The 13,907-nt window shown below is 44.8% G+C and overlaps 1 protein-coding gene across 5 annotated transcripts in view; it reads right to left on the bottom strand.

Moving 5' to 3' along the window:
- Window positions 1-13,707, bottom strand: part of usp19 (ubiquitin specific peptidase 19) — a 28,580-nt gene extending 14,873 nt beyond the window's left edge. For 3 of the 5 annotated variants that reach the window (XM_080854040.1, XM_080854038.1, XM_080854036.1), the window contains exons 1-10: window positions 13,409-13,707; window positions 11,856-12,187; window positions 5,266-5,394; window positions 4,786-4,922; window positions 3,950-4,510; window positions 3,257-3,629; window positions 2,777-2,933; window positions 2,338-2,409; window positions 1,998-2,113; window positions 1,002-1,216 (exon numbers count right to left, since the gene is read on the bottom strand). In XM_080854040.1, coding sequence (XP_080710166.1) covers window positions 1,002-1,216; window positions 1,998-2,113; window positions 2,338-2,409; window positions 2,777-2,933; window positions 3,257-3,629; window positions 3,950-4,510; window positions 4,786-4,922; window positions 5,266-5,394; window positions 11,856-12,027 — 1,932 coding nt within the window. In that variant the 5' untranslated portion in view covers window positions 12,028-12,187; window positions 13,409-13,707. Of the gene's footprint in view, window positions 1-1,001; window positions 1,217-1,997; window positions 2,114-2,337; window positions 2,410-2,776; window positions 2,934-3,256; window positions 3,630-3,949; window positions 4,511-4,785; window positions 4,923-5,265; window positions 5,395-6,717; window positions 6,854-11,855; window positions 12,188-13,408 lie in introns of those variants that run through there. The other 2 variants (XM_080854037.1, XM_080854039.1) reach the window with 2 other exon arrangements.
- Window positions 13,708-13,907: the final 200 nt, after the last annotated feature.

Below are 13,907 nucleotides of genomic sequence, written 5' to 3'. Positions count from 1 at the left end.
TTCGAAAGGTTTTAAAATCAACAGACTTCCATGAAGCTCCACTAATTAAACAGTGAATGCTGTGCTTTGGTTTGGTGTATAGAAATCATAAAACCAAATCACATATCCGGACAGTATGGATTAGGTAAAGACCAATGTCATATTAGATGGGTAAATAAGCACAGACAGCTGAACCTTAGCTTCAGTTCAGGCTCTGATTATGCACATTAGGTTCTGGGGCGGATGCCTGTTTTAATTAAGAGAGGTCCTGCACACTCTCCAGGTAGATGACCGTCTTCCTCTGTGCATTCTCAGTCTGACAGCGTGATTCCCAGCAGCAGACATTAACTAGCATACAAGCTCCCGGGAAAGCAGAGCGGTGACCTTTGGCAGTGTCTGTACCAGGCAGTGCCAGACAAGCTGCAGGCCCCCTCTGCCTCCTCTCCCTTATCTACACACGCTGATAAGCGGAGGAGCACAGCAGATGTACAAGCTGCCAGGCCCATCCTGCCGCATCCCCCTCATTCACCGTCACCAAATGAGATCTAGGGTCCTGTGAAGGTCGTCCAAGGTTGATCCATTCCTTGTTGGGTACTCAATTGGCATGCAAATGACAGCATTTAGTAGATGCTTTTATCCTACAAGTTAACTCTAGTATGTGGGTTTGTGTATACACACACACCCACCCACACACACACGGATGTTAACTTGTAGTGCAACTGTTTGACATTTTTGAGTGTTGCCAATCCTTTTCTCCTCCAGGGCTCTTAGTTCAACCCTAATCCCCACCATGCCATCCATGGTAGATCTGATTCTTTTCTCTGATCTGTACACACAGATGAAGGCAGTATACGAAAATCCACTAACAACCAGTCCCTCATTTGTTGCATCGTTTCCTTGATCTGTTTAATAAACTGATTCGGATGAACTAACACAGATGTAGGGTTCCGTCGGTACAAAGCGATTCAAAACCATTTGAGACCCAAACCTACAATCCAGCTGTTCCGTAATCTTCCTCTTACCGTGGATTCTTGCTTGATGGGGACGTGTTCTGAGACAGTACGCTGGGTAACGGTGTCCAGACCCCCATCCTCCGACGTCCTGGGGGGCTTGGGCTTCTCTTCTCCCGCCCGAGGCTCTTCTTTGGCGGGCAGAGCGTGCTGGCTGCTCCCTGGCTGGCTTTTGTCAAGAGAGGAAGGGCCGGAGGGCACAGCAACTTTGGCGCCCCCCACTGCACCTTAAACAGAGGAGCATGGAGCTTGAGGTTAGAGGCTAAGGGGGAAGGGCTAAAAGAGCTGGTGGCAAGAGAAGACCAGAGGAGAACTCAAGTCTAGAAGAAGCCAAATCTTTACTTTATGATCTCAGGCGGCCATACTTCAAGTGAAAGAAAAGCACTTGGGACACTGCATTCACACATTTGCATTTGTGTGTGTGTTTGTGAGAGTGTGTGTGTGTGTGTGTGTGTGAAGTTTGTCCTGAAGCAAGGCAATAGAGCAGTCAGGGACACCACTCAGCTCTGGGCACGTAACTAGTCACACACACTGGGGCACAGGGAGGGAGACTGACTGGTATCCATATTAAGTTACTGGCTCTCGCTCGGCCATTGCATTCCAGTACCGCAGTGGCCTACATTTAGCATGTAAACACAAGCAAACTGCCCTACTCACAAGCGTACACCCACAATGCCGGATTGGTAGAATAGTGGAGTGGCAGAATCCCACTGTACTTGTGCACCTCTCTACTTTTCTTTGTATATATATATTTACACAGGACACTGACAGACCTCCAACCACTTCTTAATAATACCTTTCTTGTACAAAGTGTAAAACACATTTAGTACAAAAGAACACATACACCTGCTGGCCTTCCTGGAACCAGCATGAATAGTCATGGAGTATGGATGTGAATATTTATAAGGCTTACACTAGCATATGAGTCTGTGTGTTGAATCTGCAGTTTGTGTGTGTGTGTGCGTGTGTGTTTAATGAGACAGGCCAAGTAGAAGCCTGGCAGCAGACCTTGTGTGGCGGGGGCCTCCAGACCCCCCCAGCGCTGGCTGTGCCTCTTCTTCAGCGTGATGTCGATGCGGGACGGGGTGAAGGCATAGCTGGACTGCTCGGGCTGGATCAAGTTCCTGTGGACACCAAACGCGCACACACACACACACACACACACACACTAAATGTAGCTTTCGCTTTGCCTAGAGGCTGCGGACAAGCTCGGGGCAAATCCCAGCCCGGTCTTCCAAACACAGAGCTGAGCTTGTCACACTCCAGAGGAATTACCAACATTGGGAACATGAGAGAGAAAACAGTGTAGTCCTGCCAGACTGAAGCAGGAAGGGAGAGTCTGTCTTACCTGAGTTTGACCTGCCACTTGAAGACAGTATTTGGTCCACAGTCAGAATGAAGGCGCAGAAAATTAGGGTCGCTATAAAAACAAAAACAAACAAACAAAACATGAAGACATAAAGTGTAAAGAGTAAAGTGATCCCCTATTGGATGAACTTTGTAATATTCATACCCAGAGATAAACTAGCCTGGTCCATTATGTCGTTACATAGCTGCAGTAAAACATTGCGAGATGAAACAAGGTTAAATCCGATTTAAACACTGATGTTAAGAACTTTGCTGTCTGGTAGCATCTCTTACGAGATCCCCTAAACAAAGCAAATTACCCGAGACATTGCTGTCATTGCAATTGATAACTAGAATTTCCAATACAGTGGAACTTCCATTACTTGCACTGTTAAAGTAAGTTAACTGTTGAAGTCTGTAAAGGTCTGAAGTGTGCTCACCTGGTTTGAAAGATGAGTGTGAAGTCCTGTTCCCTAAAGAGAACTCTGGATGTCTCCCTGCAGATGCCCTTCATGTACACGTTCACCACCATCAGGTCCGTCCCTTTCTCATACGAGTCGTTTTTCACCAACTTTAGGTTGACCATGGGTTCAGGTGCTGAAGAAAGAATGCACATGTTCACTCTTGATCTTACGATACAGGTTATTTAATGTAGGAAACACAGGGATGTCTCACAGTGGCCAGGCATTTGGTTACAGTGAATCACAAACACCAAGATATATAAACAATGCTGTGACATCTTCATGTTTACTGAAAGCACTCAACGCAACATTTACCCCACTCATTCCTTCTCTTTGCTTTTGTCTCTACAACTTTTAAATTACTACTAGACCATAAAGAAATTTGAGCCAATCTGATTCAAGTTTTAGGCAACATTGTTGTCCACCTTCTATCTCGGCTTGCTGTGACCTGCTGCTTACCCTTCTCCTCCTCTTGAACCTTCTCTGAAGGCTCCTCCTTTGACTTGTCCCTCTTCTCCTCCTCCACTCCGGCTTTTGGCGTGGAGGAGTCGTCGTCGTCCTTCAGGACTGTAGCTGGTGTGGTTGTTCCCGATCCCGAAGGTTGGGATTGTTGGGTGTTAGAGGCGCATAGGAGTTCATCAGTCTCTTTTTCTGGGACAGGGTTGACGTTCCTGTCCCCCTGGCCTCCGTGTGTGGCCAGGCCGTTGGAGGGCCCCTCAGGCTCGTGGGTGCCGCCTGGGCTGGGGGTCCGTGCTGGAGCGGGAGAGCTGTGCGGGTCTAGCCTGGGCCCCGAGGCAGCTAACTGCTCTGGTTTCTGCTCTCGTCTCTCAACCTGAAGGGCCAATAATAACACAGATTATTACTAAAGCCACGCATATAGCACATTTACAAACATGTGATTAAAGAGACACTGCTGAGCGTGTTTTGCACCACTAACAGTTTGGTCAGCACCAAAACCGTGCCCACAACGTTTACATGCGAGTGTGCCAAGTTATCATGGGGAGCAAGGCGTTTTTATTATGCTTCAGGTATAACAACAGTTCAGCCACTGGATTCACCATTTAAGCTAGGCGTATAAAACCACTCCATTGAAGTGTTGTCATTATTCACTGTAATGCGATCCCAGGTCAGGATGTCTTTGGAGTTCCTCACCTGAGGTTTGCATTCTGGCTTTCTGTTGGCCGTCACTGCTGCTGGCACAGGGGCCCGCTCGCGGTCTCTGACTGGTGTCGCTACCCTGTTGTCCCTGGTGTTGGTGGTTGTAGTGGTGGTGGTGGTGGTGCTGGTGGTTGTTGTGGTTGAGATGGGGGCGTCAAGGGGAGTGGGGCTGAACTGTTTCCCGTTGACGGCGTGTTTAGGCTGGAGGTCTCTCGCGGAGGCAGCCCCTGCTGTGGCGGAGGTGGAGGGGGGCTTGGTGGATTTGGTTGTGCGAACGGTTCGTTTGGCACTGTGCTCTGGGATCGCGTCGGCCTTTGGCAGGCCTGGCTTCGCGCCCTCGGCCGGTTTTGCCCCTCCACCTTCTGGACGCTCCGCCGCCGTTTTGTTCTTCATCCCGCGTTTCGTGCCGCGGTCGGGCTTCCCGCACTTCTGCTCAGCAGACCCTGGAGTTGTGGCGGGCTGGGAGGAAGGTTTGGGCAACTCTGTAGAGCTGATGACCTGCTCTTTTCCGTTGTCCATCTTGATGTTCACTGGCTCATTCTCCATGTTATTTCGCTGTACAGTGACAAAGTAAAAAATATACAGCCACAGTCATTCCTGGTGTGCAGTAAGATTCTTACTTAAACATAGAAATAGATGCCAAGTTAGTTAAATTGCAAAAAAGTTATGCAAAACATTACATTTGCATCAAACTCACAACCTGGACCACCAAGAAGGAAATCGATTGCTCCCATGTTGAATTAAACAAACACTTAACCCTTGAGGGTAGCTACATGCTAGTCCATGCTGTTCATCAATAAATATGCAGTGGTGATGGTGTAATGACTCACCGTGAGAGTGGGCCAGGTGTTGAAGGGGATCTTCTTGTTCATTACCAGCTGTAGGATGCTGCCCTTCTCTTTGAAGAGCACTTTACTGCACGAGCCCTCAATCTCAGAGTGCAGGTGACAGCTCCACTCGGAGCCATCTGGGGACAGAGCACAAGGGTCAGGTACTTAACGCCATTATATGGACATGAACACAAACAAAACACAACTGGCCAGCTTAAACTAACCCCTCATTCTCACACTCACACACACACACACACACACAGGTTCCCCCATCAAACCTGACCACCTCTCACTCACAGCACTGGCCATGTGTCCTGATGCCCTGTCACGTCCTGTTGTTGTCATTACATTTATTTGGGCTATTTAACGAACTATTAAATGCACATAAGTGAAGAGAATAAACAGCACACTTATCCGTGTGTGTGTGTGTGTGTGTGTGTGTGTGTGTGTGTGTGTGTGTGTGTGTGTGATGTTGCTCACCTGGGAAGCGGACCATGCAGGCGGTGTCAGAGAAGGCAGCATTGACGTCCTCAGTCTTCAGAACCCCGGCCCCACAGCGCAGCCTCACGATCACATCGTCTGCGTTCTGCTTCCAGTCCATGAACACATCTGCAAACACACACACGGTTGAACAATTGATTTCTGATTGAAGAGGGATTCAATAAAGTGGGGATATCCCGGCACAACCCCACTCTAACTCTTCACCGCTAGCAATAACTCAGCGTTTGATATACTTTAACTGTTGAAATATACACCGTTCAATTTTTAAATGCAAGAGATGGCAGAAACTCCTGTGAAGTCTTAATCAGCAAATAGAAATGATTAGAAGGCGTTAAAATGTCATGATGTAGATATGTACCTGGTAAACTTCACATCAACATTGGCTTTGCAAGGTAAAGGGCTGATTTATGCCAGTAGATGGCGTTTTGAGCCATTTTTAACCCATAAAATATAGATTCTAATACATTTCGTAGATATGTTAATATTTACACCAGCACCGATGTGTCTCATTGCAGTAGTCATATCATTCAGTTTTTGGGTTCAAACAACATATTTAAGTGAACAGCACCTCTTGAAATACTTCTGTGGAAAAGCTTGACTGGGAGAAGCTGCGTGTTTACGAATATTGAAGGCTAAATAGGCCAGCTTACGTGGTCTCTACAGGATGTGTGGTCAATGCATGTGAAATTTCGAAAGAATATCTTTCTTTTCCCTCCACTTCTCCAACTCCCCTCCCCTCCCTTTTAGACAAACCAGCAGGGAACAGGACACCGTTAGATGAGAAGTCAAATCAAATGCCAAAAATATATATATGTACACAGTCTCCAACACAGACCACATGGTTAAACGACCAAAACATATCGGTACTCACTACTGTAACTGTTGCAGTAAGCAACACTGTCCCAAAAACAACAACCTACATTTGAACTCTTTGGCGAGCGCTTGCACTCACAAAACATTAAGTCTTGACAATCCAAGATAACCCTAATAAGTTAAGCGTGTCCATTAAATTGAATGCGAGTCTAGAGGTGGTAGTGGTAACTTACAATGCTTTGCCTGTGGGAGGGTTGGGGCTGTGTGTGGGGCACTATGACACTTTACTATACGTGTGTTTGGTAAACACAGTGGTGCCTCAACATGTCTAACAAACATGTTACTAAATACTAACATATTTTATTTCTTATTATAAACATTCCAAATTTAGATTTAAACCAGGGAGAAAACATTGCTCAAGAGACACATATTAAAATAGGTCAGTCCATGCAGAGACTACAGTACAGCCAAAAACAACTACCAATCTCATGAATCACAACTAGAACATAAGATAAGAAGCAGACGAATGAGTTATAAAAAGAGTAACATTGCCCCTTTAGACGCCACAAATAGCATTAACTAACACAGCAGAGGCCAAACCAAATGAGACGACTTTACCTTTCTTTTTCATATTTAAAAAACAGGGATTGTTCATCTGAGCACTACCTCACCACCATGTTCCAGTGAGGGTAGGTTTTAGCGAGTGAGAGTTCATGTGTGCGTACGCAACTGTGAGATCAGGCTTCAGAGTCCCTCTAAACCTACTATCATTTTCACTTCTGCAGTTGTCACAAACACACACACAGCGTCTCTCCTAAAAACACACACACACACACCCTCCCTCCTTTCCTTTGCCACTTTCTCTCTCTCTCTCTCTCCCTCTCACACACACACACACACACACACACACACACACACACACACACACACACACACACACACACACACACACACACACACACACACACACACACACACACACACACACACACACACACACACACACACACACACACACACACACACACACACACACACACACACACACACACACCTCCGTCTTACACAGCTTTATGAAAAGGTCACAGGCGAATCGAGTCTACTGCTCCACACCACACCCCACAGCTTGGTGCTGGAGTTATGGCCTGCAACAGCACACATGACCGATATTCCACACACATGCCTCTTTGCAACACATTTAGAACTCCACCATGCACGCACTTGTGTCTCAGTGTGTGTGTGTGTGTGTGTGTACGGTGTGTGTGTGTGTGTGTGTGTGCGTCATGTGCGAGCGAGAGAAATGAGAAAAGTATTTGTGTTTGTATACGTGTGTGTGTGTGTGTGTGTGTGTGTGTGTGTGGTGTACACAACACAGTGTGTGTAAAATGATGGTTCTGTAAGTGTAAATCAGAGTATGGGCGTAAACAAGTACACAGTTCTCCAGAGACTACATCCATCGACCCTCATAGAGGAAAAGGCTCAGTGTGCCGGCTATGGAGAAACTGGGACAGGGCTTAGAAAACACCAAACAAAGCAGACAGCTCGGCTAAGGTGCCAGAGTACTCCACACTCAAGTTGGAACCCATCTTCAGAGAGCTGCACATGTACTGCTTCTCTGCCCCAGCTGGTAGAGACAACGTCATGGGTTTGTCTTGGGTTTGAAACAAACACTGAGGAAAATCTGTACCTCAAAGTCACTGTCTGCTTAGTAAATAAATGTATCTCTGTAAATGTGCAGGGCAGTGATTTTTTCATGTGGCTCTGGTGCTGGTAGCTCCACATGCTGGCAACAATAAGGTGATCAGGAAGCCTATATGGATAAAGACACCTACATTATGAACAGTTTTACATTCAGACTGAAAAACGTGCTATTAGATCACTCAATGTGACTGCTAGTTCTGCTTGTTCTGGAGGCCTTGGCAAAGAAAGAAGATTCAATAAATGGACACAAAGCAGGAACTTGAAACCCAATTCATTCTTGTTACACTGCATGAAAACAGGTATAATGAGGGCGTTATGACAGTGCTTCCTGCAAGGTAAGTAGTGAAGGGCAAATTGTGGGACAGGGCATGGGCAAGCTTTGGGGACATGACCAAGGACATGATGAGTGGGGTGGCTCGTGTAGAGCTTCAAACCTGAGGGTAAAACGCTTAGCGGAACCGAGTCTCTGTGGTAAACCGAGTCAAGTCGAACAGAACACCACCGAATTGATCCGCTGACCTTCAAAAGGGCTTGGTCTGCTAGGCCAGCCCAGATTCACATCAGCTCATATAACACCTCCCTGAGCTGCACAGTACTGCAGCAGCCAGAGAGACAACTGCATACAACGGACCCTGAAACACAGTGAAAACACTCATACCACCTCAACATAAGAGTGAGCATGACCTATATTTGGTCAGGGCAACAGACACACTTCCAAACAAACAACTTCCAAAATCTACTCTACCTCTTCCCTTGTATGACTCACTCATTCCTGCCGAATGCAGTAGGTGATGCTTACCTGTGTAACTCAATGACAATAGGAGCTGACTGAATTGGCCAGGTGGATGCTGTCCCCCAACTTCCCAGCCCTGCAGACGCAGTGGCTCAAGGGCAGGAGGGAAAAGATGATATTTCCCCATCTCGTGCATTTACATCATACACACAATGAGTGCAGGGGTCATAGGCGTGTCAGACCTATGCATGATATTCTGTAGGCTCTTCTGTTCAGAGGTGGGGCGCTAGCAAAGCCTTGAACGTGCAAAGATAATGCTGTCAAACCACAATGGGACAGCAGGATTATAAACACAAGCTTAATTTCTCAAAGCTCAGACATAAGAGCACAACTCCTATAAAGAAAGGGACCACAGTTACACAGCTGCTGACTAAGTTACCCGAATTAATTTAGATATCAGGTTACTTCCTGAATAACACATTGAACACAACAAATATTATCTAGAAATTAAATTGATAACAATGTAAAAGATTAAGGGACCAAACATGGCAAAACAAAGAATTGCACAAGCAGCAACTTCAGTCTTCAGTGTAATCTTCTTTTGTACAAGCCTTGTTGTTCTTGCAAAACAATTAGGGTGCTGTGCCATAGCTAAACAATGACATCAGTAATTAGCAGTTTCACTTTCACTTTTCCATGTTTGAGGAAACAGCACAGGAGGCCGTAGCAACCTTAAAACCTACAGCAGTGGGACTAATCATAAGCATACTGTAGCACTTGAAATGACCCCCACCATAACCATTAGAATCTTTGTTTAAATGTATGAGCCTAATGTCAACATAAGCAATTCTATTTCAGTCAAGACTACACATTTATATTAAAACAAGTGTACATATGCCTGATGTACGATCCGATCACGATCGCACAGTGAATCACTTATATCACACACACACACACACACACACACTAGGGCTGGGCGATATGACGATATATATCGTGAGGACGATAGAAACGTGTCTATCGTGACCTTTCTCCTCTATCGTTTCTATCGTGATAAACTTATTTTTTCACTATTACAGCTAATATACATTTTAATACAATTTCACATCCTAATATAACATTTTGCTTTTCTTATTATGCAAACTCTAAGTTTATACAACTGTAAAAAAAGAATATTAAGATACATTTTAGAGAACGTGGTTTTGCGACACGACACCGCTTTACATTACGCTGCTTTGCATCATACGCTTGCGACATGATTGACGGTGAGAGCCCACGAAATTTAATTCTGGTTTAAAAAAAAAATGAATAATGGACGCGCTGCAGGAAGGTGTAACTGTTACCACAGCCGCTGTTATACAATTGGGCATCGACACCCATTGCTAATGACAGCGTCATTACTTTATTGCAGCAGTGAAAATCAAGACATTACAGACGTGCAAATGCTGGGGTGGCCCATTCAAATCAACGGAACTTTTTTGAACATTTTGGAGAGCCGTATAATACGAGTATAGGCATTTATTAGCAGATTCTGTTCCATTTTTCTCAATGATGGTCAAATAGTTGTAGTTTAAGATGCACTATTTCGTTAGTTTAGATTTCTTTTCAGCATTTCAAAAGTGAAGGAGCTGTGGGAGCACAAGAACAGTGAGCATCTAGCAGCGATTATCATAGACATAGCATATGTGTATATGTCTTTGGCGTTTATAGCTTAACTATCTAGATTCTAAGTAGCATGGAGGTTTTTTTTGGTACTCCACGTAGATCATAAACCCTTGAAGATAAAAATGAAATTGGTTGGGAAATGTAAACGCTAATATGCTTTTTATCCAGATAAAACGCAGCTCCATCGTTTACTTGCGTTTGTTTACAGGACCATCTTCACTGTTGCACCAACGGGCTGAAGCGGTCAATGGGGCGTATGTGTAATGGCCAACTTCTTAATTTTCTTATTTTTATACGTGGCCATATAAGAAAATGTTTTTCTCATCATTATTGCTATAGCATATGAACAAACATTGAAAAGAAAGTGTTTTAATTAAATTAAACTTGATTTATCTTCTGAAAGTAGGCCTACATTAAAGAACCACTAAAAGTCACAAGCACTGGACTAAATGTCATGCACTTTGTTTTAATCTTACTATTTAAAGATTCAATGGAAACGTTCAGTACAATCTGCGTAATTGTGGTACAGGTCGTGATGGATCACACTTTTAAGTACACCCCTATCCAGTAAAGCAAGAGGGCATATCGTGATACATATCGCTATCGTGATATAAAATAATCCATATCGTGATATATGTTTTTTTCCATATCGCCCAGCCCTAACACACACACACGCTTAACAGTGAGGAACAACTTCCTAAGTCTCTTCTCACAAACTGAGTACCTGAGAGGCTAAGTAGGTAAACTGTGCTGTGTTGTGCTGCAGTGCACCTGCTCAAACCACGGCATTCGCTCCTACCCTCAGGACTTTGGTCTGGAGGTGATCCAGACAGGATATTACAGTAGGTTTACACCACTGTACACTTCAGAGGGAACATTCACTTATGAAATAGTGTGTGCACAGAACCCATGTGTTAATAAATGATCTAACACACCGTCAGATAAAGCAAAAACAAAAATAGGACACAGAACTTTCCAAAGTTGTTTTTCGGCTCACTGGGTTCATGTTATAGCAGTCCAAGCGAAGGACAGCTGACCCACAAAGAGACTAACATTTTACGCCTCGTTTCAGATGAAGCTCAAATAAGCTCTAATCTTAAAACGGAGCTCTTTGCTGCTGGCCACAGATTTCACCGGAGAGGCTGTATATCAAAACAGACAGCGCCATCAAAGACTGCATGACCTGATCTCCATGAAAGGCATTTAACTGCATAGCCCTCAGCCACAACACACTGGGGGAAATTGATGGGCCTGTGCCTTCTCAGAGTTTGGTCTCTAAAGACAGTATCGATCCCTGGGTGCTACTGCAGAGAGAATGCCAATCAATAGACTCCAGGCTTCACAAACAAGAAAACACGTCTGAAAGTAGAAGTGGGACTGACAAAGGAGTTGATTTAGAAATCTAAATGCAGCCTAGCAGACAAAGTGGATTTATAGGGTAGTGCTTGTGTTAAAAAAAGTAAATTATCACTTATAATCAACCCACTGAACCAACTTAACCTGGAGAATAGATTTTCTCACGGCAATGGCAAGCAGGAAAAGTCACATTATTGACATACATTCAGATCATCTTGAAAACTAGACAAGTAAGCCCCGCAAAACTGCCAGAGTAGCTTCCTATGCATTCTGATACATTCACTAGACAAAGTCTGCTCACCTTTCTTGATCTCTGTATTCATGGCGCCTGCAGCGGTGCGCTTGGCCTCTCTGCTCTCCTGGTTGGCCCGGTCCTTCTGCTTCTTTTTGCTGGTGCTGCCAGTGTCATCCGCACCGCGCTGGGACCGCCTGCGACCAGTCTCTCCCGTGTTATTGCTGCTGCTGCTGGCCATTTTCAGCCACTTTCCACGGACTGGCCGTCCGTCGCCCGCCTCACTCCCGCTCCCGCCGCTGCCGCTGGGGTCTGGTTCTGAGCTGTGTCGCTTCCTACTTGGTCCAGCTATCTTGGCGGCGTTTTGGGTCAGAACACTCCCAGAACAGAATCAGGAGGAGCTGCAGTTACGCGATGACAGTGGTGAGAAAGATTGTTACAATTAACGTAAATTCATACTACATGTAAACCTCGTGCATTAAACGCATCTCCAATTGATGAAAAATATGTAGGCAACTCATATTGCTAAGAACTGTTAAATGTCTCGCAGCGTTGACAAGTGACACACAAGGGCAAAATCAAGTACGTCCATGCTTACACGAGACATAAACAGTGACAAAGAACAACCACATTTGAGCACATATTTGACTTACACCTAATTTAACTCAACTGGACAAAAAAGTGAGCACACACAGAGCCACTATCCTGGTCAAACAAAGTAACCTAGTTAATAACGTGGCTGGTATAAAGGTTACTTTACCTTTTACATTTGGTGGACAGTACATTTACACGTTTCACGAATGTGTTCTGGTCAAAAAGCCATGTTTTGCACAAATCACACCTGATAAACCAGTAACGTTAACGTAGATCTTAAATCACTTTATAATAATAGCGTTAACTTAGATACCTGCTTTAGGCCATTTAGCAAATATTAATATTACCTTCACACCGAAGTTTACGTTCAGATAACTTTAGCATTCTCAACTGATCAGGCTGAATTTAAAGGACAATTAACTAAACCCTTCAGGCTAATGTTGCTAGCGTTGTGTTACCCTAGAAAATAATAATATTGGGCTACATACATATTGGCACCGTTGTCAAGGCTATTTTCTCTTGCGAGCTAGCCTAAGCTAGTATGGTGATCTAATGGACGTTAACGTTAGCTCACAGACCGGCTTAATTTACGTTAAGAGCTATCGAGAGGACATCTGGATAGCTTGCTGGTGAGCTCATAACTTCAAAAATGCACAGAACGGAAAAAATAAAAACAATTAGCTCACCCATTATAAATCGTAAGGTATGATATTAAATCATAACGATTAACATTAGCGTGAGCTTGTCATATAACGTTACAAAGCGAAGGTCGACAAGCTAACCAGCTAGCGTCAACTAAGGTAATGTTAGCTTTTAATCAACATACAGCTATCGCATTCAGAAACTAGCTACAATGTTAGCTTCCTCCCTAGCTCACTTGGTAAATGTCATCATGGAACTCCGCCGGTGTTTGTGTTTAACGACAAGGTAACACGAGGGTTTGCCGTCACATTGTAGACAACAACACTTCACAAAAGATCATGCTTCTGTCACACAGCAGCGTATACGTTCACCTAAGTGACACTCACATTTAGTTAGGAGTTAGATGGATGGTGACCGTCTTCTTCGTTACTCGTTTGCCAACAATGGCCAGCGAGTCCGAATCAATTCAGCCCGAGGCTTCTTGATACGGCAACGGGCCGCTGATAGCCCTGCGTGGGACGCATATAATCTTCGCTGTACTGATTTTCTAGAACATTCTACCCTGGTCCCATTTTGTGGTCAGTTAGAAGAGGTCTTCTGAATGCATGAGACTTATTCCCATATACGTAGCCTCGGTGCTCCACAACCTCCTCCTATGGCCGCACCAGGCGATGACTCGCACTTCGATTGGGAACAAAAACAGACAAGAGCGAAATCCACACCGCGCAAACTACTTCCTGAAGACAGCGCCGCATGACTTCCCAATCATATGACACACAGGTCTAGATCAGAACCAATGTTCGTCGACCTACTTGAAGAAACCAAGCACACAGGAGCGGGCGCTCTATAGTTATCTGATCAGTGGTGCCGTTGTTTAGTTAATGA

This window comes from Sprattus sprattus, assembly GCF_963457725.1.
Source record: "Sprattus sprattus genome assembly, chromosome: 16".
Classification (NCBI taxonomy): domain Eukaryota; kingdom Metazoa; phylum Chordata; class Actinopteri; order Clupeiformes; family Clupeidae; genus Sprattus; species Sprattus sprattus.
Note: the sequence above shows the minus strand (reverse complement) of the source record. Positions and strands in the feature narration are given on the sequence as shown.